Genomic DNA, 24,150 nt, shown 5'->3' on the forward strand with positions numbered 1-24,150 from the left:
TTTTGAAATTTCTTATTCTCTCAATTATTTTTTTGACTCTCCACTATAGTCTTAGAGATTGAAACTTTAGGAATCCTTGAATGTTTTTGTCCTATGAACTCTATGCAAGATGTTCTTCTCTAACCACCTACATGATACAATTCAGGGCCTTCATATTTTTCTTTTTCCTCTCCATCAAATTCTTGTGCTCTTCTTGAGTTTGTAGTTCATATTTCTTTGGCTCCTTGTAACCACATTTCACTACGTCCAACCAATCTTGAGATGAAAATAGCACCAACATCTGCAATCACCAATACGAGCACAAGAAACTCATCTTGGTCATTTCGTTTCAAGCACAAGATGACGTGTTGGACTCGTCGACACTACAATAGAAGAAGAAAAATCTAAAAAAAAAGGAGAAAAAGAGAGAGAAAGAGAGAGAGAGAGAGAGAGAGAGAGATAAGCGTTTTTCTCTACAAGACACAATTGCGTTGTCTATTGATTTGAACGACTCTTAGAGCCTTACAATATATGGACTGAATTTTGAATTTTAGAGTAAATTCTGATGTTTAATTTCTATGAGACTAAAACTACCTCTATTTTTTTTTTTTTAACATTCTACGTGATTCTTATTATAAATAAAATTCTCATATGAGCATATGTCGTGGTTTTTAACATTTATGTCGTTGCTAGACTCATGTTCGTTTTACAACATGTGTCCATCAATTCGGGCCAGTCTCATATTTACGAAACTACCACCTTGTGATGGAGTTCATGGCCCTTACTCTAAAAGTGAACCTTCATCAAATTCTCTCTCTGCAACCTTTGACCTCTTAATTCAATTGCCATTCTCATCCTTACATTTAATATCTTAATAATTTTAGAAATAAATAATATACTATAAAACTAGGAATTAAATCCTCAGAGGAAATTCAAAATCTTCTTAGTGCCCTGATAGGATATCATGTGTTTGAGTGTCAATGAATCGACTTGAATTCGAATTTTGGCAATTCCAAGTTATTTGATCTACTGGGATTTAAGGTCTAATATAGGATTTGTACATGGGATGCTATCTTGCCAGTAATATGATACAACATATCTGACAATGGAAACTTCAACTAGATGGACATTTAAGGATTCTGGAAGCTGGTATTTAACGCACAAAACAAAGGCATTCCAGAAAGACAACACAGCAGAATAAAGCATTTCCAGTTCTTTTCTATAAAGACTTGATCTCTGCACCCCATGGGTCAGTGTGTTTACACAAGTTGAATCAGCAAACAGCCACTACCAAACAAACAACAGGATATAGGATTTTTATTTTCTTTTTAGATAACTAATAATAGGATATGGGATGGTGCAAAGTACTCAAGGAAGCCAACAAAAAGTGGGCTTCACTTAAAGAATCAAAGTCTCGCTGTTATCAGCTGATTGATTTACCTATGAAGGTCAAAATTAAGGAAGATGTTTTACCCTCGCCTGGCTCTTCTAAGATAATCATGTCTTATTCCCCACAATTGCACTCCTACTTCTTTCATTGTTGGCCGATCAGCTCGCGTAGGGGCGGCACATTCAAACGCAAGGCTGAGAATCTTTGAGAAGATCTCTGTATCTATCTCTTCATCTATAAGTGGATCCATGATATCCCTTAGGTCCCCTTCATTGTATTTCTTGAATGCCTGTGATATCAACCAAGTGAGTTTGCTTAATTGATTAATCATGAGCCATCACAAACACCACATATAAGCTAGGGATTCAGATGCTTACCCATCTTACTGTAACCCTTTCTTCTGTGGTTTTCTTCAACTCCACTGGCCGCCTTGCCGAAAGAATTTCTATGAGAAGAATGCCGAAGGAGTACACATCGCTCTTTTGTGTAAGTTGATAGGTTTTTAGGTATTCAGGGTCCAGGTATCCAGCAGTTCCTTTCACTTTGGTTGAGATATGAGTTTGATCAGCTTCCATTGGACCAAGCCTTGCAAACCCAAAATCTGCCACCTTAGCTCTCAAATTCTCAGTCAGCAGTATATTTGACGACTTGACATCTCGGTGGATAATTGGCCTTTCTGCTCACACATCAGAATTAAGAGGGTTCAATGTATTTTCAACAGTCAAAATCCCAGCTCATATCCACTTAATACAACATACACCGTTCATTTCAGTAGAATCCTTTCAGATTATTCAATCAAAGTGCCTGCTTTTTTATCTTAATAACTCTAGTCCTCTTTTTCCTACTTCTCTGAGCCATAAAGCTTCAAATTCTGTCATTTTCAGTTGGATGTCTCTCAGCTCACAGGTTCTTAGCCCTTGATCAGAATTTTCAGTTTTATGCCCATAACACTAATTGAACTTAATCCAAGCTGAGTATGAACTCAGTTTGTTTCAGCTCAATAAGTCTGAGAAGGCCTATATATACTTCCTATTCTGGGTGTCATTATCAACTACGCTACGTCATCTTAACTAGCAGGACAATAGAAGCACAAACAATCAAAGTGCACAGCAAAAATAACTACATCTGTTTTCACCATTTTCAATCCAGTCAATTAATGCAAAATGAGCTGGTTCTTTGAATACAACATGAAAAACCCCAGATTTAGACATATTCTGCAAGGTAACCAGAAGCAAATTCAACTGTTCATCACCTGCAGGCCTACCTTGTAATTTTTTATGTAGGGCATAAACTCTAACATCTATTGCAGTAATGTAGCTCTACTCGTCATAGTACTGTCTGTGGAAGTCCGTTCATTCAGTACAAGCATAATTTCTAATATCCTTCAGTTCTTAATAGTGCATTTTAAGTTTCTGTTGAAGTTACATCTGTATTTATCTTGTCCTTAACAGGAACATCTTCATAATTATTCTTTCCCTTCATTTAAGTTTTTCAAATATCATACAGGTTGATGTTGTTCTTATTTACATATTATGCTTACAACTAACCAAAATTATAAGAAACAAAGAATAAACTGATCTGAAAAAAAAGACTACATATATTTCAGATGGTAATATTGTAATACACCTTCCACTCTAACCACATAAACACAGATTATGAGTATCTGGCTAGAAATTTCTCATTTTAGTCTAACTCACAGCAGAACTGAGAAGTGGTAAGGGTAAGGAAGGGCCATTTGTTTCAGTCATTGCAGTAATCACACACATATGCAACTTAGGGAGAGAAAGAGAGAGAAGAAAGATGAGGGTGTTAAGAGTGGCTAACCAGCATATAAATGGAGATAAGTTAGGGCATGAGTGACATCTATTGCTATTTCTAGCCGCTGGTTGAAGTCCAGAATTTTTCCATGCATAACTGCCAAACATGAGAGTTATTAGTTAAAAATTTTGAATTTAAAAAAAAAAAATTAATTCCTTGTAAGAAAAAAATGACAGAAAAAACAACAACAGAAAATTCTTTAACAACTCCAACTCAAGTAGTCGTAAATTTTCAAGTAGATTAGTAACAAGATGATTTTACCATCTAGATGTTCCCTCAGAGTCCCATTTGGAACATACTCAGTGATGATAACGCGCTCATTTCCTTTATCAACATAGCCAAGCAGCTTAACTAGATTCAGATGTTCGATTTTGGCTAGCAGATCAATTTCACTACTGAATTCATTTCGCATAGCATCAAAATGTTCCTGTCGAAATCAGTATGATAGGCATCATAAAATTAATTCCAAACTCAAATCCTCAAATAAAAATGTCAAAGAAAAACCTAAAATAAATGAAAATTTTGAAACAGGGAAAATCTCCCACTGCTGAGGAATTCCAGCATATTTGTACAAGATCTGGGATCCACAGGTGTCCACTTGTAAGTGTTTTCTTTGTTGCCAAGCTGACTAGCTTAAAAAAGAAATATTGAATAATGCATGGTCCAAAACCTCTCACAAAAATGGTAGTTTTTGCCATATAGGCCCTGAACTTTCAGCTGAGAGCCAACTTTTCTTAAACTGACTGTTTGTAGGTCAAGGTTTTTATCTGAAACTGGATCTCAACTATACTTCCATCAAAATAATATAAATGGCAGGTCTCTCCCCTAAATACATCTGAGGATGACAAAGAAGCAGAGCTTGCAAGAATAACTATATTGCTTGACAACGTCATACTTTGCCATACATGCAGTGAGCATCTGAGGATGACAACGAAGCAGAGCTTGCAAGAATAACTATATTGCTTGACAACGTCATCCTTTGCCACACATGCAGTGAACTTCAAGTACTTTACAGTCAATCTTTCCATGAGAATGCTTAAGCAAGAAAGATTCTGGCAAATCAATATAACTTTTCAATGAACACTAGAACTTCGAGAAAATATCAACTGAGAGCTGGTAACATAATTTGTTTTCAAAATTATTGGTCAAAGAGCTCAATAGACACGAATACTCCTGAGAAGAAAATAAAAATTGAGATAAGATAATAAGAGGGAAAGAAAAGATAAAGAAAGAACAAAGAGATGAAAACAAAATCAGAATATAGTGAAGGTTATGGATATGTCTCACTGAATTCTTCACGACATGTAGCTAAATGTATGCCAAGTGAATTCAAGTTGAAATAAACAAATTTATTTTATGGTTTCAAAAGCTAAGCACTTGATTCTTCTTTGAGAAAAAATTCTGGAGTTTGAGCTAATGAACTACTCAGCGCAAAGCAAAACCTATAAAACAGCTTCAAAGCGCTTATGCAATGGATGAAAAATGGAGATAATTCCCTATCTACCTACCCTAGAATATGTATCGTTCAAGGAACCAGCAAGGTCATACTAAGTTAACTTGTCTTCTTTCACAGTCAATTGTAGAGTATGACTGCAGCTTTTTAAGAGTCCACTGATTTAAGAAAAACAAAGTCCCAATATTGTTTGATGAAAATCACTTCCATGTATATATGAAATTAAAAGGATTAACATTCAGAATCACCAAAATGAATTGATTATTACCTTCTTTGCTCGTTTAATGGCGACAACTTGGCCATCCTGCAATTCAGCCCGGTACACTGTTCCAAAACCTCCTTCGCCTATCTTCAGCAAGGGTGAAAAGTTGCGTGTAGCTTTGAGGACTTGACTCATATTTAGATGTATGGAACCAATTCTAGTTAACTGAGGAGTTGTTGCAAATCGAGATGGACTAGGAGGTACTCGAAGTGGACTAGCCAGGATTCTTTCAGAAGCTGAGCTTGCTCCATGAGATGAAACTGAATCCACTGAAGAAGCAAAAAAATTAGTCAACAATGGCTCCCATACTTCTATTATCAGCACTTTGTAGTAACATTTTTCTGGTCAGTAATTTGTAAGATGGTTTGCTCTGCTTCCAGAAGTTATCAGTTTTACTGGAATAACTTGATATAAAGGGTTTTTGTGATGTGTTTGCCGGAGCCTCCAAATGGACAAATACAAAACTTGTGAGCTGCTTTTACTCCACTCTGATGAACTTTGTGAAACGTAAGCTGCACTCCTTAATATATGAATGCAATACAAACAGTAATCAAACTACTACATTATGTGACTTCTATTAACCATATAGTGGCCCCTACATTTGTCACTGACAAGCCAACAGAAAAGTTAAAGTGCAAAGTGGATTTTGTTTTGAGGTTCAAACTGAATTAACTCCTCCCAAGATAACTACCCAATATTAGGAGACCATTTCCCAACTAATAACATAGATCTTCAAATCTAAACTGCAGAGGCACAATTTTCCCACAATAACTACAATGAAATATGTATTATATATAGCCACTGAACAGTGGGATCTTTTTTACCCATAACAAGATTAAATATAGTGATTGCAAAAAGTGTCAGAGCACATACTGTAACCACACGCTCCTAAAGAGGTTAAAACTAATTCATAGCTCATCTTACAGTAAGTCGGGTGTCCCTAAACCCAAAGGAATTTACGATGGATACTTTAAAAGAAAAAAAATCTATGATTACAACTCTATGATGGAAAGGGATAAATGTTATTCTGGATAAACCTAAAATATTTAGATTTCATAATAAGGATGTCAGTTCATGAGTTAAAAGTAAAAGTGTTTGACCATTTTTCCCAATTGTAATTAGTAATGAGTTATATATAAGCCTTTTCTCCATAGCAGGACAATAAATCAATACAACCATTGTTGTTAAGATAGTTGTGGCTCACTCGAAATGTTGTATAATGATTACTGTGCCTATTAGGCCAAGCTAGCTCGAATTGCCTGTCCGCAGTGAGAGTTAATCATTCCTTTAAAATTCTGTGTTTGCATATATATGAGATCTAGTGACAGTTAAAACAATCTTATTTGACTCTTCTCCCATTTATGCAGTATTTCATAGGTCAAATGTCAAAAGCATGGAGTTAAACTCATTGACAAAAGAATTGCCAACTATGAAAGCCAAGCAATAAATGACAATCAGCTTTGACATACTTGAACTTGGATCTTTAGGCAGAGGGTTATGTGCAGTTTCTTTCCTTCTTGTATGAAAGCATGGGCATAGAAAAGCGCAACAAACAAGGAATGTCCCAGAAACTGCCATAGCCACTTTCACTGGAAGTTTTTTTTCTTTGCTCACTTCATCACTTTTTTTATCATCTGTTAAATGTAGCAGAAGCTTTCTCTTGGTTCTTTGATGTGAAGCCCCTGCAAAGAATTACATGAACATATAATAAAGCAACTGAACAAAATAAGGTATGAAAGTATCTCTTCCAATTTAATTTCCATCCACAAAAAACTAATAACTGTATCGGCTAAAGAGATATGGACCTAACGGACATAAAACAGGACTCCTTTCAATATGTTTTGCAGTAAAACATGTATTGGTAAAAGTAAATTGCCTGCATACATCTTCAGGGCTTAGCTGAAGGTGATCACTTCAAATTAATTTAAGGTTTTAAAATCATAAGCATCAGAAACAATGCGAGTAAGACAGACTTGCCAATATCTCATAAACTCCCCCCTAGATTGAAGAGTCACCCCAATCTTGACTCGCTTTTGACTTTTATATACACAGACTGGAATACCTAGTTAAAACAGTGAAAAAACTGATCACGGGCATTCACCATTTTCTGTTGATGGGCCTGTTTTTAAGTACAATGTTGACAACCACACCAGTAAGAAAGGTAAGAACTTCCTTACGAAGAACATACATCAAGATCCTTGGACCGCATCTTCAAACCATCGCCCTTATCCAGAACAGATGCTACGCCACTTTTTACAAAAAAAAAAAAAAGAAAAAAAAAAGAAAAAAAAAAGGAACTTGAAATTACAGAGTAAGTTAACGAAAACAGCAAGCGGATGTTACCTGCGTGTAAGTCTAAATTGCAGTAACGTTTTCCGATCCTTTCCCATATTTCAAGCTCAGAATCAACGAAAAAACCGTCTTCGTAATAAGACCGCAACCTAGTACAGAAAAGAACATCGTCCCGCCCCTTTCCATTACCATAAAACAAATCGCTTCCTAGAGACCTCGCCTCAGCGGGATTAGCCACCAACTGAGCAGTGACAACTGGACCAGTCAATTGTGAGAGCATCAAAAGGACAAAGACCAATACGGCCATTTCCGAAACGATTCAAGGACTCCAAAACTGGACACCTCCGATTCTGTCTCGGACAACCATGTTGATCGATCCGGGAGACCCAAGAAAACAAAGAAGACCAGACAAGGGAGAACTCAAATTGGGTTAGCAGAAGTGTAAATGAGTAAGGATAAATTTGGACAGAAGCACCAAGGAAGGCGGCAGTGACCCGCCCGGAAGGTGGGGTGACGTAACGCCCGCCCGCCTTGGATTAGTCAGCAACGCATCAAGATAAAAATCCGGAAAATGTTTTCCCTGCCGGGAAAAATTGACCGTTAAGACAAGGAAGACTGTTGGAGAAGCGTCACTTATGAAACAGTTGAATTCTCTGAAGCTAACAGATTGCGGTCACTTATTACCCTTTTTTTTCCGGTAGACATGACTACGGAATTTCAGTAACAGGAGAATTTAGATTCATTCACTAGATTCCTTGCATTAGATAATTTGATTGGATTCTGTCAGAACTCTACAGGACAGAAACAAATGGAACCTCAAATTATCCTCGCCCTTTTTCTCATTTAATTTAAATTTTATTTTATATTTTTATGTACATGAGAATATATTAACCCCAAAATTTTAAATATTATATTTTCAAGTTGTACAATTTTATATGAATTAATCTCATTTAATTTAAGTTATTTAATTACAATTATTTCAAAAATATTCATAAATGAATATAGAGATTTATCCTATTTTTGGGTAGAGATATGATAATAATAATAATAATAATAATAATAATAATAATAATAATAATAATAATAATAATAATAATCTGGATGATAATGTGAATGGATCTCATTCATAATATTATTATTTTATTTAAAAATTTAAGTGGTCATTTTCGAGAAATATTTTTATGTAATGAATTTTTTATAAGAAAGAAAGAGAAAAATGGAGATTTGGTCCACAACTAATACCAACCATTAGCTAATAATTTATGAATTAAATAAGAGTAGAAAAAACTGGATTAGGTGTTTAGGTAAACTATTAATACATTAAAAGAGATTAATTTTACCAAGAGTTCGACGATCTGCAGATTGCAAACATATAGTGGGTTTGAATTTTTTTTTATATCGACTGTAACATATGACATAGCCGCACACGACAATTATATGTTATATAAAGGACTAAAAAATTTAAATGAAAATAATGAGTCAATCAAAAAGATATCTCTCATTGGTTCAAGAAAGTTAGATGAGATCCATTCACAAGAACTAATAAAAATTCTTATTTTGAGGACTTTCAATTTTTATTTATTTTTATCCAACCTAATCTTAAAAGCCTTAATTAGAACAATGCCTATAACAATTTTATAGTCGATAATAATAATAATAATAATAATAATAATAATAATAATAATAATAATAATAATAATAATAATAATTTTTTATAGGCTAGTGTGAAAATTTATATCCTATGAAAAACTAGAAATGTTTTTCTTAGGATATACATTTCTAATAAAATTTTAGAAAAATATAGAAACCTTTTAGTGACTTTTTCATAAAAATTAATAATCAATCTAGGGAGCGACAGAAAAGGCATAAAAGGTTGCACCCTGTGCGATTGGCACATAGGTGGCTAAATCATCGGTAAGCATTGAAAAGACTTGCCGGATTTGCCGTTAATGGGCATGTTCCCCTACTTTTGAGCTTGTCGACATGCTTCTTCTTGCGTCTTCAAGACTTTCAGTTCTGCTAGAAGAAAGATAGAAATACTCTTCCTTTCCCTCACTGGAAACATCTGTCCTTTTCTCTCTTGTGGACGCCAATGGCGGGTAACGACTGGATCAATAGCTACCTGGAGGCGATCCTTGACATGGTCCATGGATGGACGGGACGAAGGCGTCGTCTTTGTTGCTGAGGGAGAGAGGGAGGTTCAGTCCGACCACTTATTTCGTCGAAGAGGTTATCACCGGGTTCAATGAGACGGACCTTCATCGCTCCTGGGTTCGAGTAACTGATCTGATACTCTCCCATATTTTGATTTCAATATGGTGATTTGTTATTTGTTTTATGGTTGGTTATGTATTTGGGGATCTAAATTCTGGCGCAGGCGACGAGGAGCCTGCAGGAGAATAATACCAGACAGAATATGTGCTGGAGGATTTGGCATTTGGCCCGTAAGAAAAAACAGGTGATGTGGTTATAACTGAAGTCTAGGTTTGGTGTTGCTTCACATCGACTCATTAGTCTTTGTGAGTCAGATTGAGAACAAGAAGACACAACGAAGGCAATCAAGAGAAGAAATAAATGCCACATACAAGATTATGCGTAGGATTGAAGCAGAGGAACTGGCTCTTGATTCATCTGAAATAGTTATCACGAGTACTCGTCAAGAGATTGAGGAGCAATGGAGACTGTATGATGGGTTTGATGTGATAATTGAGAGAAAACTCCATGCCAGAATCAAGCATAATGTGAGCTGTTATGGTCGTTTCTTGCCTCGAATGGTTATAATGTTAACCGTTTTTATGAGAAACGGTTTTCTCATTAACGTGGTCTCAAACTTCTGGCAGTTGCAACTCCCTCGGTAACACGAAGCCATGAATAACCTTGATGGGAAGTTGGCTTCAGTTAAGATGTGTTTTTCGGTCCCCTGTCTCATCACTCAAGCCCTTTCAGTTGAGCCATCGCCGTGAGTGCTCGAAGATCAGAAGCGCCGAACACGAATAGAAAATAGAGAAAAGGAATTTGAAGCGTATGGATGGAGGTACAATTTATCTTCCATTTAATTTATAATGAATTTCATATTGTTATTAGAAATTCATGTTTAAGGCTTACAGTTGGTATCAGAGCAGACCTCTGATCCAGCGTTTTGATTCCGAGAATCTCTGTTTCTGTTTTCGGCTCTGTTTTTGTTTTTTAAAACAAATTCTGTGCGCTTCCCGTTTGTGGGAGTCGGGGCTCATGCATCGGCAAAAAGCATTGGAGAACGACGCAGCACCGACGCCGACGACCATTCCGCACGGTTTGCCGGCGTCGACATTGTATAAAACATCTGGTGTCGACAGTCTTTGTCTGCTCTCGGTACGGGACTGTCGGTGGCTCTCTCGTGACGCCTGTGAGCGCCGACGCCGGCGACAATTCCGACATGTTTTCTGGAGTCGACGACTTGAAAGAATGCCGACGAACTTTTCTTCTGCGCGCGGCTGGAGGTTGAAGACGACCTCCAACGCGCAGAAATATGAAATTAAATTCATAAGGTTTTTTTGTAAATACCATCGACTTGGCTCGGGACGAGTTTTCTTCAACTCGCGGTTCCAACTCGGCAACCATGACTTAGGTCGGGTTGACTCGAAAAAAAAAATCAAGAAATGCAAAATTTCTTGAAAATGACTTGATCAGTGAGAGGAATCCAACTCGGAACATAGTTTTTGAGAAGGATTATTCAAAATCTCAACTTTTCACCTCAACTAATAAATTGGTTATTGTTCACAGCACCCCTCAAGTACAAACTGGTGTTGAACAACCAATTATTGAAGTTCCACAAATTGCTGACAACATTCCAGTAGATCAAGTTCTTCAAGAGTTGCCAAGTACTTTTGAACAACTAGTTGAACCACTTAATTCTCAAGAAAATGATGGTTCCACATTAAGAAGATTTACTAGACTCAGGAGATCAGCAATTCCTGATGATTATATTGTGTATCTGCAAGAATCTGACATTGGAACCACAAATGACCCCATGTATTTTTCAGAAGCCATGAGTTGCAAAGAATCAGAATTATGGTACAATACCATGAAGGAAGAGGTGAATTCTATGAAGAGTAATGGAGTCTGGGATCTTGTTGAGTTGCCTAGTGGATTTAAAGTCATTAGATGTAAATGGGTCTTTAAAACAAAGAAAGACTCATTAGGTAACATTGAGCGATACAAGGCAAGGCTCGTTGCTAAAGGATTCACTCAGAAAGAAGGAATCGATTATAAGGAAACTTTTTCTCCTGTATCTAAGAAAGATTCCTTGCGCATGATTTTGGCATTAGTAACCCATTTTGACTTAGAGTTGTAACAAATGGATGTGAAAACGACATTTCTCAATGGAGATCTAGAGGAGGAGGTTTACAAAAAACAACCTTAAGGATTCCCCTCTAGTGATAGTGACCAATTGGTTTGCAAGTTAAAAAAGTCAATATATGGATTAAAACAAGCATCCCACCAATGGTATTTGAAATTCCATAACGTAATTTCTTCATTCGGGTTTGTAGAAAACATTATGGATCAATAGAAGGTCAGTGGGAGTAAAATCTATTTTCTTGTTTTATATGTGGATAACATTTTGCTAGCAACCAATGATAAAGGTTTTCTACATGAGGTGAAACAATTTCTCTCTAACAATTTTGATATGAAGGATATGGGTGAGGCATCTTATGTCATTGGCATTAAGATTCATAGAGACAGATTTCGAGGTATCTGAGGTCTGTCTCAAGAAACCTGTATTAATATAGTGTTAGAGAGATTTCAGATGAAGAGTTGTTCACCAGGTGTAGCTCCCATTGTGAAGGGTGATAGGTTTAATTTAAACCAATGCCCGAAGAACGACCTTGAAAGGGAACAAATGAAAGACATTCCATATACTTCTACTATCGGAAGCCTAATGTATGTTCAAGTCTGCATAAGACCTAATATTGCATTTGTTGTTGGGATGTTGGGGGCGATATCAGAGTAATCCCGGGTTAGACCACTGGAGAGCTGCAAAGAAAGTTATGAGGTACCTTCAAGGAACAAAAGACTACATGTTGATGTCTAGGCGTACGGACAATTTAGAAGTCATTGGTTACTCAGATTCTAACTTTGCTGGCTGTGTTGATTCCCGCATATCAACATCAGGATACATTTTCTTGTTAGCTAGTGGAGCAATATCATGGAGGAGTGCCAAACAGACTTTGAACGCCACGTCGACTATGGAAGCCGAGTTAGTTTCCTGTTTTGAGGCTACTTCACATGGTGTATGGCTTAAGAGTTTCATTTATGGGCTTAGAATTATGGATTCTAGTTAAGAATATATTGCAATAATTCAGCTACTGTTTTTATGGCCAAGAACAACAAAAGTGGAAGTCGAAGTAAACACATCGACATAAAGTATTTGGCCGTAAGAGAACGTGTTAAAAAAAAGAAAGTGGTCATTGAGCACGTCAGCACTGACTTAATGATCGCAGATCCTTTGACTAAGGGCATGCCACCGTTTAAATTCAAGGATCATGTTGTGAATATGGGACTTGGTTCCATTATGTAAATTTTTTCATTGTATGAACAATGTTATTTCAGTGAAATTTTTAATTAATGTGATGTTTTTTCTCATATTTATGTGCACTTTAATTTTAAGAAAATTCATCTGTGTTGGACCAAGAGTAAACATAAGGTTTATTCATAAAGTATAAGTAATACATACATTATAATACATAGAAGATAATACTTGTCATTAGAGGACCTATCGCCATGATTCATGTATTTATTATTTAAATTCAGATTATCGATGGGTTTAAGATTATATTAGAAGTTTGGACCAAGTGGGAGAATGTTAACCGTTTTTATGAGAAACGGTTTTCTCATTAACGTGGTCTCAAACTTTTGGCAATTGCAACTTCCGGAAGTTACAACTCCGTCGGTAACACGAAGCCATGAATAACCTTGATGGGAGGTTGGCTTCAGTTAAGATGTGTTTTTCGGTCCCCTGTCTCGTCACTCAAGCCCCTTCAGTTGAGCCATCGCCGTGAGTGCTCGGAGATCGGAAGCACCGAACACGAACAGAAAACAGAGAGAATGAATTTGAAGCGTATGGATGGAGGTACGATTTATCTTCCGTTTAATTTATAATGAATTTCATATTGTTATTAGAAATTCATGTTTAAGGCTTACATGTAAATATTGATGGCCCCTGCTCTTCTTCCGTTTTTTTCTTTTCTTTTTTTAACTCTTTGCTTTCTCTTTCATTTCTCAGTTGACCATGGATTTCTAGCCTTTGAATCGAATCTTGCTGTGTTGCAGATAATTCCTCCTGAAATGGAATTCAACAATGTTGTTGAACACCGTGAAGGCGAGCTGGATGGTGATGTTGATGGAAAAGAGGAAACCCCAGCTTCTCCGGACCGACCCATCTGGGCTGAGGTTTTTCTAACTTCCTTATGTAGTTTTCTACATGTTGGTAAAGCCTCAACAGTCCCTTAATGGCTTTAGTTTGGTTACCATCTTTATTTGGCAATCCTTAATACCTGACAGATTATGCGTTTCCTCACCAACCCTCGCAAGCCAATGATCCTAGCACTTGCTCGTCCAGACCCGAAAAAGAATATTACAACTCTGCTTAAAGCATTTGGAGAATGTCGACCATTGAGGAATCTTGCTAACCTTGTATGCCTCCATTGTTCAAAAGGGAAAAAGCTTGGGAAAACTATTTGTTCATCTGGATGAGGACAAAAATTATTACTGTAAATGTGATCTGTATGGTCAAGTCGCATATCCAAAACATCACAAGCAGTCCGATGTTCCTGATATCTATCCTCTGGCAGCAAGAACAAAGGTATGGTTTATATTGAGTTAGTGATGGGTCATCGGAGGAAATACAGGTTCTTAGATCAGAGAAAATAGTTTTCTTTCAGAAAAGATCATACTGATCATGTTTTCCATCTTTCTAAATATCCGTATGATTGTTTGAAGTGTCTCTTGGTCTCAGCTTCTTGATGAAGTCTTCCAATGTACACATTGTTAAGTTGTGGAGTCTAATTAACGCCTTGATTGTTGATTCATTAATGGTAGTTTAGTGATTTCACACTTGTATTTTAGTTACCCTAATTTTTTCTTTATATTTGGGGGTGCCGCTATTAGGGTTAATATCGAGAATCATGAGTTACGGGAGAGAGAGGTTAGAGAAAACCACTTGAGTATGTGCGATTTCTCTTATAAACTATTTCATCATCATAGTGAATTATTACAGCTGCGGAAGACAGGACGTAGTCTCACCATGAGGCGAACCTGCATAGTGTTTTTATTAATCCAGCATTTATAGAACCATTTGGCCTAACTTTAATGGAGGTGCCCATCTGTCAACCTATATTCTTTTTTATGAAACTCCCATTGTTTTACCACCCGTGTTATGCTTTCTTCGTGACCAGGCGACAACCCATGGTTTACCAATAGTTGCAACAAAAAATGGAGGTCCTCTCAAATATCTGAATTTTTTTTCCAATGCAACTGGACTTTTAACCACCCTTCTCCAGGTTCTTGACAAGGGTTTGCTTGTTGATCCTCATGATCAGCAAGCCATTGCAGATGCCCTTCTGAAGCTTGTGGCTGACAAAGCAGCTTTGGGCAAAATGTCGTAAAAAATGGGCTAAAAATTATTCATCTTTTTTGATGGCCTGAACAATACTTGCAAACCAAGGCAGCCCCAGTGGCGAAAAACTGAAGATGTGAGTGAAGAATCTGAATCTGATTCTCCTGGAGATTCTTTAAGGGATATTCAGGACATTTCCTTGAATTTGAAGCTTTCGTTAGATGGAGAAAAAGGTGAAGAAAACACAGAAAATCTCCTGTTGATGGCAGAAAGAGCAAGTTAGAAAGTAATATGCTTAATTACTCAAAACGTTAATTAAAGTCCACGCACAAAGAAGGATCTGGTGACAAACGGGAGCCAAGCAGCAACCTTAGTAAATTCTCATTTTCAAGGAGGAAACATATATTCCTTATAATGATATTCATGAAACCATTAAAAAGGTTTTTGAGGTTGTACTCTCAGAGAAGAATGTTGGCCACATCATTGACTATAGCTGAAGTACACTCTCTTCTGATGTCAAACCTCAGGGATAGTTGCTCTCGGGTAAGAGAAGACCACAATTTATACAACGATAATTTCTTTTCTTCCTCATTGATAATGTCTACCTGCTTTAAAAAAGGTATAGAAATAAACGGTAAACTCGTAACCAAATGATGGTAAACTCGTAACCCCTGAAGATCCGTTCTTTGCCTTAAGACTCTCGACTGCCACGACCCAATCCCTTGGTCCCGCTTCACGTCCCAACTTTATCCCTAATATTTGGGATTTGGCTTATGGCCTCTCTCTGAACGACGACGTGACCTAACAATACCTCCCCGTCGAATGGAACCTTGTCCTCAAGGCCCAAATTCGTAAACATCTCCTGTAGCTGCTTTGTTGGCTCCCACATTGTCTCCTCAGCTGGAAGTGCTTCCATTGCACTAAGCGCTCTTCGACCAGTTGGATTTTCTTCAGTTGGTTGTTCTTCTGTGACATTGTCGCATGACAAGTCACCGCTATCCTTGTAACCCTCCAACATGAATATCCGTGGCCCCTGACATTTGTGTCCTGCAAACCAATGGTCGTTACAATTGAAATATAAGTTTTGGGCACGTTTCCGCTGCATTTCTTCCCAACTAAGTCGTCGAACTGGAAATTGCAGGAATTGGTGGTTCTGCTCGATTAGTAAGGGGGAAGAGCTAGGGGAGCTTGCGTTGGTGGTGCCGGCCTCCTCTATCTAGCAAGTTGATCATCCTTCATTCTTGCTAAACTGATGGTTTCTTTCAATGTTTTGTGCTTTAACATTCGAATTCCTTCAGCAATCTCTGGTTTCAATCCTCCCATGAAAGTACCAATGAGAGCCTTTTGTTGCTAACCATGAACTCAATTGCCTAACTTCTCGAACTCTTTTTGGTACTCACAAAGGGATCCGACCTGACTAACTCTGGAAAGAGCTTCATCAAAATCTTCATACTCTGATGACCAAAAGCGAACCCAGAGTTCGTCTGTAAAATGTGTCCACGAGAGAATGCATCATTCTTCCTGGAATGTCCTGCGAATCCATTGTTACCATTGCTTGACCTCTCCTTCCAAATGTTACGAGGCCAAAGAAACTTTTTGGGCTTCAGAAGTATTCTGGAACTCAAAATTTTGGTTCACAGGATTGAACCACTTCGTAGGATCATCTCCTGAAAATCGAGGAAATTCAAATTTTTCTGTTTTGGAAAGACACCACCAGCCCTCCCCCTTCGTTTCCTTCTCGGCAATGGTGACTGTGGATGGGGTTCTCCTGGGTTGCAAGCAAAACATCGGAGAGTCAGTTGAGAGTTTCTTCCCCATGACGAAGCCTTTCGGTTATGCCGAACTCTATCCTGTGTAACCCATCCTGCACTTCACCAAGCCCACCCTCCAACTGCTCAATACGCTCTCCGTTGGATTACATGATAGCGAAGGTCACTCAACACAATTTTTGTTTTTTCGGGCCACCGATTTTGGTGGTCCCTCAAAAATAAAAAAATTTGCTGGGTCGTCTCTCCCGTAACCGACAGCGTTTGGCTGTCGCGCGGCGAGTTTCCGGTGGCTCACCGGCGCCCTTTTTTTCGCTGGAGACGGGACGATTCATTTGGATCACCGGCGCTGATTTTCTCGCCGGAGACGGGGCTGTCGCGCTCATTGTCGGACGATGCGGGGTAGAGGGTCGTCTCTCCCGTTACCAAGTTGTTAAGACTACCTTATATTTTTTTATATTTTTTCTGAATGGTTGATATTTTTTAGGTATTTATATGTGCCTTGGGGTGTGGAGTTGTCAAATGTGGTTGTTTTTGTGGGTGAAAGTGGGGATAGTGATTATGAAGGATTGCTTGGAGGGATCCACAAAACTGTAATTTCTGGTGGCATTTGTCCCAGTTCTATACTGAGCCAAATTCATTCTAATAGAAGCTATGCATTAGAGGATGTTGTCCCCTTTGATAGCCCCAACTTGATGCGAACTGAAGGTTCTAATGCAAATTTGACATTACTAAGGGCTAGGAAGTGGAGTTTTCCCTCTCTGAAAGGTGCTTGATCGTTGCATCCTTTATTTTTTCTTGTGGTTCTTTCTTTAGTTCTTAGCTCTATAGTTTATTTATGTATTGTTCTTAAGAGGTTCATCCGATAGCCAAAGTGCAGCAACTCCAGTTCCCTAGTCATGTATTTCCCTGTCACTCTTGATTGATCTTGACATATCAAAACCATTGATGATGGGTGATCTAATACGAAAAATCATTTGACACAAAACATATAAAATTGTTATCTCAATTATCCGATCATGAAGGACGGTTAAGATAGTCATTGTCGGACCGTTAAGATAGTCGTTGATCATGATTGGACGGTTGATATAGTGATGGTTTTCTAACAAAACCATGACAAACAAGATTTCCTCAAATTGTAACGAGTTAACATTCACTGGATGAAGAGATCCTTCCCAAATTCACAATAAATCACACTTCATTTTCTGTCCTTTCCTCCAACCAACGCTGGGCCCCATTTCTAGAGAGAGAAAGTCAGTTCTTCCTCTCTCCTTCTCTCTTGGCCACGCCTCAAGGAAGTTGCATGTGCCATTAACTCTCTACCCATTTTGAAATGATCCACACCCACCCATTTGGAAATGATTCCTTAAAGAGGTTGTCGCCAGCACTTCATACTCTCCCCACTTGATGCCCACAACGTTAAATCTTGCGTTTGCTTACCGAAGACAGTAATGAATAAATAAAGCAATTCTGAAATTTTGATCCTCCATTGATAAGTCAATGTTGATAGCAGTAAATAGAACGATGTTTCTCCAAGTCGAAAAAAAAGAAAAAAAAAAAGAGATTACGTTCTGAAACAAGATTCCATTCATTAACGATCTCTGATGCCTTTTTTTTTCTTTGAAAATTTGATGCCTTTGATGAGGTTTCCCACTTTCTATCATCGTTTTTCTCACAACTTTGCTTTAAAAATTCGCCACCTGCTTCTGAATGAGGGGAGAGTTTTGTATAAATGAAGCCGTTGCGAGGGTGGCTGATGGATTGATGCGTGGAGGTTGTATTAAATGATCAACCAATAACAGCCATAGCGTTATTTCCTTGTAATTGTTAGATTTAAATGATGAAAAACCCATTTTCATTGTCTGCTTCTTCTGCTCTTCGCTGCTATATATAGGAAGATCGCCACAACCGGTTTTGCTACCGGACAATGAAAACTAACACAGGCAAGCGTTTTCTCTGGAAACGAAGGCGGATACACATGGTAGCGGTTGATCCTGATGCGCAGAAGCTGAAAGAAATGAATGACGCTGAGACCATCCAGAAGAAAAAATGGGGTTTGATCTCTTATGCGGAATTGCCGGATTATATGAAGGATAATGAATTCATACTGAGGCATTACAGAGCCGGCTGGCCTCTGAAAGAAGCGTTTTTGAGCGCTTTCCGGTGGCATAACGAGACGCTCAACATATGGACGTGAGTAAGATTTTTCACCGCAATAATTTATCTAACTCTTCTCTCTCCATCAAACTTCTGCTTAGAGTTTGATCTTCCTGGCATTGATATTGATCGGCGTCTCACGTTTGGTTTTGCTCTTTTCCGTTTCATTGATATAGGCATTTGATTGGATTTTTCTTGTTCGTGGGACTGACGATGGTGCATCTGAATCAAGTTCCTAGAGTGGCAAATCTTCTCAACAACTTCGCCAGGTTTGTTGCGTTTCTCACCTTATCTTCTCATCGTTTACCAACTGGCATCTGGTACCAAATACTGAACGCCAGAGTGTATCCTACAGTGTTCAGCTGCTTCATTTATGGGAGTCTCTCCATGTCCACTCCTTGTCTATGTAACTGTCCTTGAGCGTTTTTGAGTACATCCACTCAAAATGTTGTGGTTGGGGTGGATCTTTCAGATGGGTTGTCTTTTCCAGAATTAATTTCTTCTTTTACTGTACCCGCCGTGGTTGTTCTATGGCCCGTAAAAAAAAAAAAAAAAAAAGTGTTCTCGAAGAGAATTTTACCAAAATACTAATTTAAAAAAATTTATTTATGAAAACAACGAGGATTCCAACTTATTTGCAAAACTACCAAATTTTGACCGGTGCACTGTATATGTGGACAGTCAAAGGTGACACGTAAGCTTTGACCGCTTACGTGTCAACACCGGTGCAGTATGGTAGTTGAACACATAGGCTGCCACATCATTATTTTACACATGTGTCATTCAACACATCATTATCAATTTCCGTCATTGCCTCGTCATCTTTTGCCACATCAGCTCACTCCATATGCCCTTCGTTTTATTTTTTTCATTTTAATGTTTCTTCCTCGGTCTTTCTCCTCTCCTCTCCTCTTGCCCTTGCTCCTGCTGCTGCCACCGCTTGGCCACGACCGCTCCCTGTTGCCGCCGCTAGGCCACGACCGCTCCCCTACTGCCGCCACTTGGCCTCGCCCTCGACGCCACCCTCTCAACCGCTCTCTCTTCGTCTCAACCTCATCTCTGGTTCTTCTTCTCCGTTTCCTCTGTTCATCCTCTCGCCGCCCGTTCTCTCAAAACCGAATCTCTACTCACCCTCTAGAGCCGAATTTGAAATTCAGAAGCCGATTTAGGAGGGTGATTTTTTAGGGTTTTGGTTAATTGAATCTAATTATTATATTTAATTATAATATTGATTTGAATTTAGGTGTTTAATTACTGTATTGATTTTTTTGTGATTTACTATTTAATTTCTGATTTTAAGTTAATGAAATTTCTGCCAAATTAAAATTATTGTAAAGTTTTGTAAGATTTTTAATTAAATAATATATTTTTTAATAATTTATTATTTTTTAAATAAGGTGATAAAAAGTATACAAATAAATTATATTTTTAAACACTAAAACAACTTTTTTGTATATTTTTTTAATTTATAAATATTTTAAATGGATAATATATGAGTATGACTTAAGAGTAAATTTTTTTTATTTATAAATATTTTAAATGGATAATATATGGGTTAGACTTAAAAGTAAAAAAATTTCTATTTATAAATATTTTAAATCCATAGTAAATGGGTAAGAGTTAGATTACTTCTATTTATAAATATTTTAAATTTCTAAATATTATTATTTTGTAAATAAGGTGATAAAAAGTATACAAATAAATTGTATTTTAAACTCTAAAATAAATTTTTTTATATATTTTTTAAAATTTTAAATATTTTAAATTGATAATATATGGATAAGACTTAAGAGTAAGATTTTTTTAATTTATAAATATTTTAAATCCATAATAAATGGGTAAGAGTTAAATTTTTTCTATTTATAAATATTTAAAATGTGTAAATATTATTATTTTGTAAATAAGGTGATAAAAAGTATATAAATAAATTGTATTTTTAAACTCAAAATAACTTTTTGTATTTTTTTAATTTATAAATATTTTAAATCTAATTAATTTACTTATTTTATTTTATTTTTTAAAATATGAAGAAATAAAAAGTGTAACGAATTTTTTTAATTAATAAATATTTTAATTGATATTAAATGGTGTTAAATAAGTAAGAGTTAATTTTTTAATTGTTTATTAATTTTTTAATAATTTATTATTTTAGATATAAGGTAATAAAAAGTGTATTTAATTTTTTTTAAATTTATTCAAAGTTTTATCATGTAATGACGTGGCACAATACGTGTCAACTATACTGATGTGGCAGACGATGTGTTAATCTACAGTATCGCACTAATGACGTAGCGACGCGTAAGCAGTCAAAGCTTACGTGTCGCCTTTGACTGTCCACATGTATAGTGGACCGGTCAAAGTTCGGTAGTTTTGCAAATAAGTTGGAATTGTAGTTGTTTTCATAAATAAGTTTTTTTAAATCGGTATTTTGGTAAAATTCCCAAGATATATTGATAAGAATAATCCTGAGTTCCCATGAATTTTTCCAAACTTCAGCGGCCTGATGATTTTCCTCTTAATTCGTTTGATGGGTTTTATTCTGAAATTGATACGCTACTTCTCCGTTGAAAGTAAGATTAATATTGTTTGTTCTTCTTGCTCTTGTATTGCAGGTCATTTGCAATGGCCGCAGTTGTGAATGCATCAGATAACAATCTCGATTTCTTCCCGGTTGGTTGAACTTGATCGGTTGCTTTGAGTCTTCGGCTATTTTTGAAGCATTCGCTTGATTTTGATCCATTAAAAGGGCTTTAACTTTCAGGAAACAGCCACTATAATCAACCTAGAAAACACGAAGATGTCTTCAGAAAGCACGTTGTCATCTGCAACATGCAGCGCATCCCGCTGGCCCTTCTTCGTCTTCCTGGGAGGCTCCATGTTCTGCCTCCTCTCCAGCAGCATCTGCCACCTCCTCTCATGTCACTCTCGCTGCTTGAACACGTTCTTACTGAGAGTCGACTTCTCGGGAATCGCCGTTATGATCGTCGCCTCCTACTTCCCACCCATCTACTACATCTTCCAGTGCGACCCACAATGGCAATTCCTCTACCTCGCCGGCATCACCTCCTTCGGCGCCTTCACCATCGTCACCCTCCTCTCCCCAGCCTTCGGCAGCGGCGCCTTCCGTAACTTCCGCGTTATGCTCTTCATCGCCATGGGGTTATCGGGAATCCTCCCGGCCGTCCACACCCTCGTCGTCAACTGGGCGGAGCCCAACCTAAACGTGACCGTGACCCTCCTCTACGAGGCGGCCACGGCGCTGTCCTACCTGACGGGAACCATGTTCTACGTGAGCCGCGTGCCGGAGAAATGGAAGCCGGGGTTCTTCGATCTCGCCGGCCACAGTCACCAGATCTTCCATGTGTTCGTAATCCTCGGAGCCCTGGTTCATTACGGCGCAACGCTCTTCGTTCTGAAGTGGCGCGACACGGTCGGTTGTGAACAGTGACGGATCATTCCCTGCTTCCTGGTATATAAGAAAAGAAAGAAAATATATATCACGACCAATTTTTTGTAAAGAAGTTGAGTTAGACTGACACGAAGGATAACCTGATTGTTTGAAATTTGAACATAACCTGATTGTTTGAAATTTGAACAATAAGGGGGGGGTTAGTCCACAATGAAGTGGAATGAATTCCCCCCACATTACCTAGGTCATCACAAATAAGGCGGTAGTGCAGAATGATTTGAATTGAACCAAGATAACACGTTTCATCTCGGCAAAAACGACGGAAAACTGATTCCGCCCTTTTTTTCGAATCATTCACTTACCAAGAATGATGGCGCCGCTTATGCCCCCCCACGAAACGAAAAATCCGTCTCATTTCCTCTTCTCCTCTCCTCTCGCTCGGCCTCTCTGCTGGCTCTCATCTGTGTTCTCTGCTCCCTCTGCTTTCTCTGCATCCTCTACTTTCTCTTGTCATATCTCATTTTCGCCCCATCTCCCTCTCTCATCTCTTTCTCGCTCGGCCTCTCTGCTGGCTCTCATCTGCGTTCTCTGCTCCCTCTGCTTTCTCTGCATCCTCTACTTTCTCTTGTCATATCTCATTTTCGCCCCATCTCCCTCTCTCGTCTCTTTCTCTCTCGGCCTTTCTCTTCCTTCTCCCTCTCTCGTCTCCCTCTCTCTTTTCCCTCTAGGCCTCCATCTCTTCTCACTCTCGGCCTCCCTCTCCCTTCTCGTTCTGGCTCTTATCTTTCCTCCTCCCCCAATTTCCTTTGATTTAACCTATTCCGGTTTCGATATCCTTCGATTTTCTTCGATCTTCTTAGATTTTCGATAGTTAGGCATCGGTTTCTTCCATTGGGCTTACATTTCCCCATTCGGCGGTGGTTTCCCCCAAATTTCAGAAGGTAAGCCGAAACCCTAAATTTTTTTCCAACTAATTTAGTGTTGTATTTAAGTTAATTTTAATTTTTGTGCGTAATTTATCTTGATTGTGGCCTAATTGTGGCATTTAGGGTTAGGGTTTATGGGATTTAGGGTTTAAATTCGTGTTGATAGGGTTTAATTTCGGGATTAGAGTTGGGGTTTGGGACTTTGAGGATTTTAAGGTATAGTCTTTAGGTCTGGAATTAGGGTTTATGTTTTTTTTTTTTAAATAGGGTTCTCGGTTTTTGGGGTGATCGTGTTTTAAGTGCTTAGGGTTTAGTGTTTGGGGCTTTTAGGGGTTTTAAGGTTTAGGGTTTAGGGTTTGGGGCTTATTTTAATTGTTAGGGTTCTCGGTTAGGTTTTAGGGGGTTTAGTTCGAGTTAAGGGTTTAGTGATTGCGAAGCCATATGGGGCTCTACCAGGGGTGTTGGGTGAATTTGGACTCAATGAGTTAGTGTTTGCATTGTTCTAGTAATCTACAATGAAATTAGTTGGATTGATTTTGAAATGTTTTAGAATGTTGTTGAATATGTTTGAAGTGCTATGGAATGCATTTGCCATGTGGTGAGGAAATTTTGGAGTTATAAATGTCCACCACTTGGTATTTTGTTATTTATTGGTTGTGTTTCTGTGTGTCCTGAGTTACTACGACTGGTAATGGTTGTCTGATAAAAAAAATTTCCATGATGACCATCCTGGATTTAGATTATAAATGGCTGGAAGAAGACCACAAACCCCTCGATCATATGAGATTTGGACCTTCGATGATGACAAAAAAATATTCGATCTCTTAGTTGAGCAAGTCAATATGGGGAACAGGATGCCCAATGGGGTTTGGAAGCATGAAGTGTATTTGGACTGTGTCAATAGGTTCAATGAAAACACAGCTCATAAAAAAACTGTTGAGCAGCTCAAGAATCGAACAAGATCATGGATGAAAACTTACCAAACAGTAACGACTTGTCTCAACACTAGTGGGTTTGGTTGGGATGCAACCACACATCGAGTTACTGCATGTCATTTTGTATGGCAAGACTATATGAGGGTTAGTAAATTATGATTTACTGTAA

At 37.9% G+C, this 24,150-nt stretch overlaps 2 protein-coding genes and 1 pseudogene across 2 annotated transcripts; 2 read left to right on the forward strand and 1 right to left on the reverse strand.

Annotated features, from left to right (window-relative positions):
- Positions 1–1,171: 1,171 nt before the first annotated feature.
- LOC137936635 (calmodulin-binding receptor-like cytoplasmic kinase 3) lies at positions 1,172–7,742 on the reverse strand. The gene is made up of 7 exons (XM_068781434.1): positions 7,246–7,742; positions 6,372–6,584; positions 4,909–5,171; positions 3,449–3,614; positions 3,194–3,283; positions 1,747–2,045; positions 1,172–1,658 (listed from the first exon to the last, which is right to left on the reverse strand). Exons 1-7 carry the CDS (start codon positions 7,499–7,501, stop codon positions 1,449–1,451), a joined length of 1,497 nt encoding a protein of 498 aa, XP_068637535.1. The 5' UTR covers positions 7,502–7,742; the 3' UTR covers positions 1,172–1,448.
- A 1,603-nt stretch (positions 7,743–9,345) lies between these two features.
- LOC137937445 (probable sucrose-phosphate synthase 1) lies at positions 9,346–15,071 on the forward strand (annotated as a pseudogene).
- A 3,377-nt stretch (positions 15,072–18,448) lies between these two features.
- On the forward strand, positions 18,449–22,308 carry LOC137937552 (heptahelical transmembrane protein 1-like). The gene is made up of 4 exons (XM_068782619.1): positions 18,449–18,747; positions 18,888–18,980; positions 21,324–21,381; positions 21,473–22,308. Exons 1-4 carry the CDS (start codon positions 18,482–18,484, stop codon positions 22,157–22,159), a joined length of 1,104 nt encoding a protein of 367 aa, XP_068638720.1. The 5' UTR covers positions 18,449–18,481; the 3' UTR covers positions 22,160–22,308.
- The last annotated feature ends 1,842 nt before the right edge of the window (positions 22,309–24,150 follow it).

Source organism: Aristolochia californica, unplaced genomic scaffold, assembly GCF_029961685.1.
Source record: "Aristolochia californica isolate CCGP_79_NKW_82.1479 unplaced genomic scaffold, dmAriCali1.0.hap1 SCAF_7, whole genome shotgun sequence".
Classification (NCBI taxonomy): Eukaryota; Viridiplantae; Streptophyta; class Magnoliopsida; order Piperales; family Aristolochiaceae; genus Aristolochia; species Aristolochia californica.

Excerpts from the sequence above, each read along its gene's own strand:
- LOC137936635 (XM_068781434.1), bottom strand. The coding sequence starts at position 7,501 with ATGGCCGTATTGGTCTTTGTCCTTTTGATGCTCTCACAATTGACTGGT. Across the intron at positions 3,284-3,448 it reads TCTGAGGGAACATCTAGATG|TTATGCATGGAAAAATTCTG; the intron begins GTAAAATCATCT and ends CATGTTTGGCAG. Across the intron at positions 2,046-3,193 it reads TTATCTCCATTTATATGCTG|AAAGGCCAATTATCCACCGA; the intron begins GTTAGCCACTCT and ends ATGTGTGAGCAG.
- LOC137937552 (XM_068782619.1), top strand. The coding sequence starts at position 18,482 with ATGAAAACTAACACAGGCAAGCGTTTTCTCTGGAAACGAAGGCGGATA. Across the intron at positions 18,748-18,887 it reads GAGACGCTCAACATATGGAC|GCATTTGATTGGATTTTTCT; the intron begins GTGAGTAAGATT and ends TCATTGATATAG. Across the intron at positions 18,981-21,323 it reads CTTCTCAACAACTTCGCCAG|GTCATTTGCAATGGCCGCAG; the intron begins GTTTGTTGCGTT and ends CTTGTATTGCAG.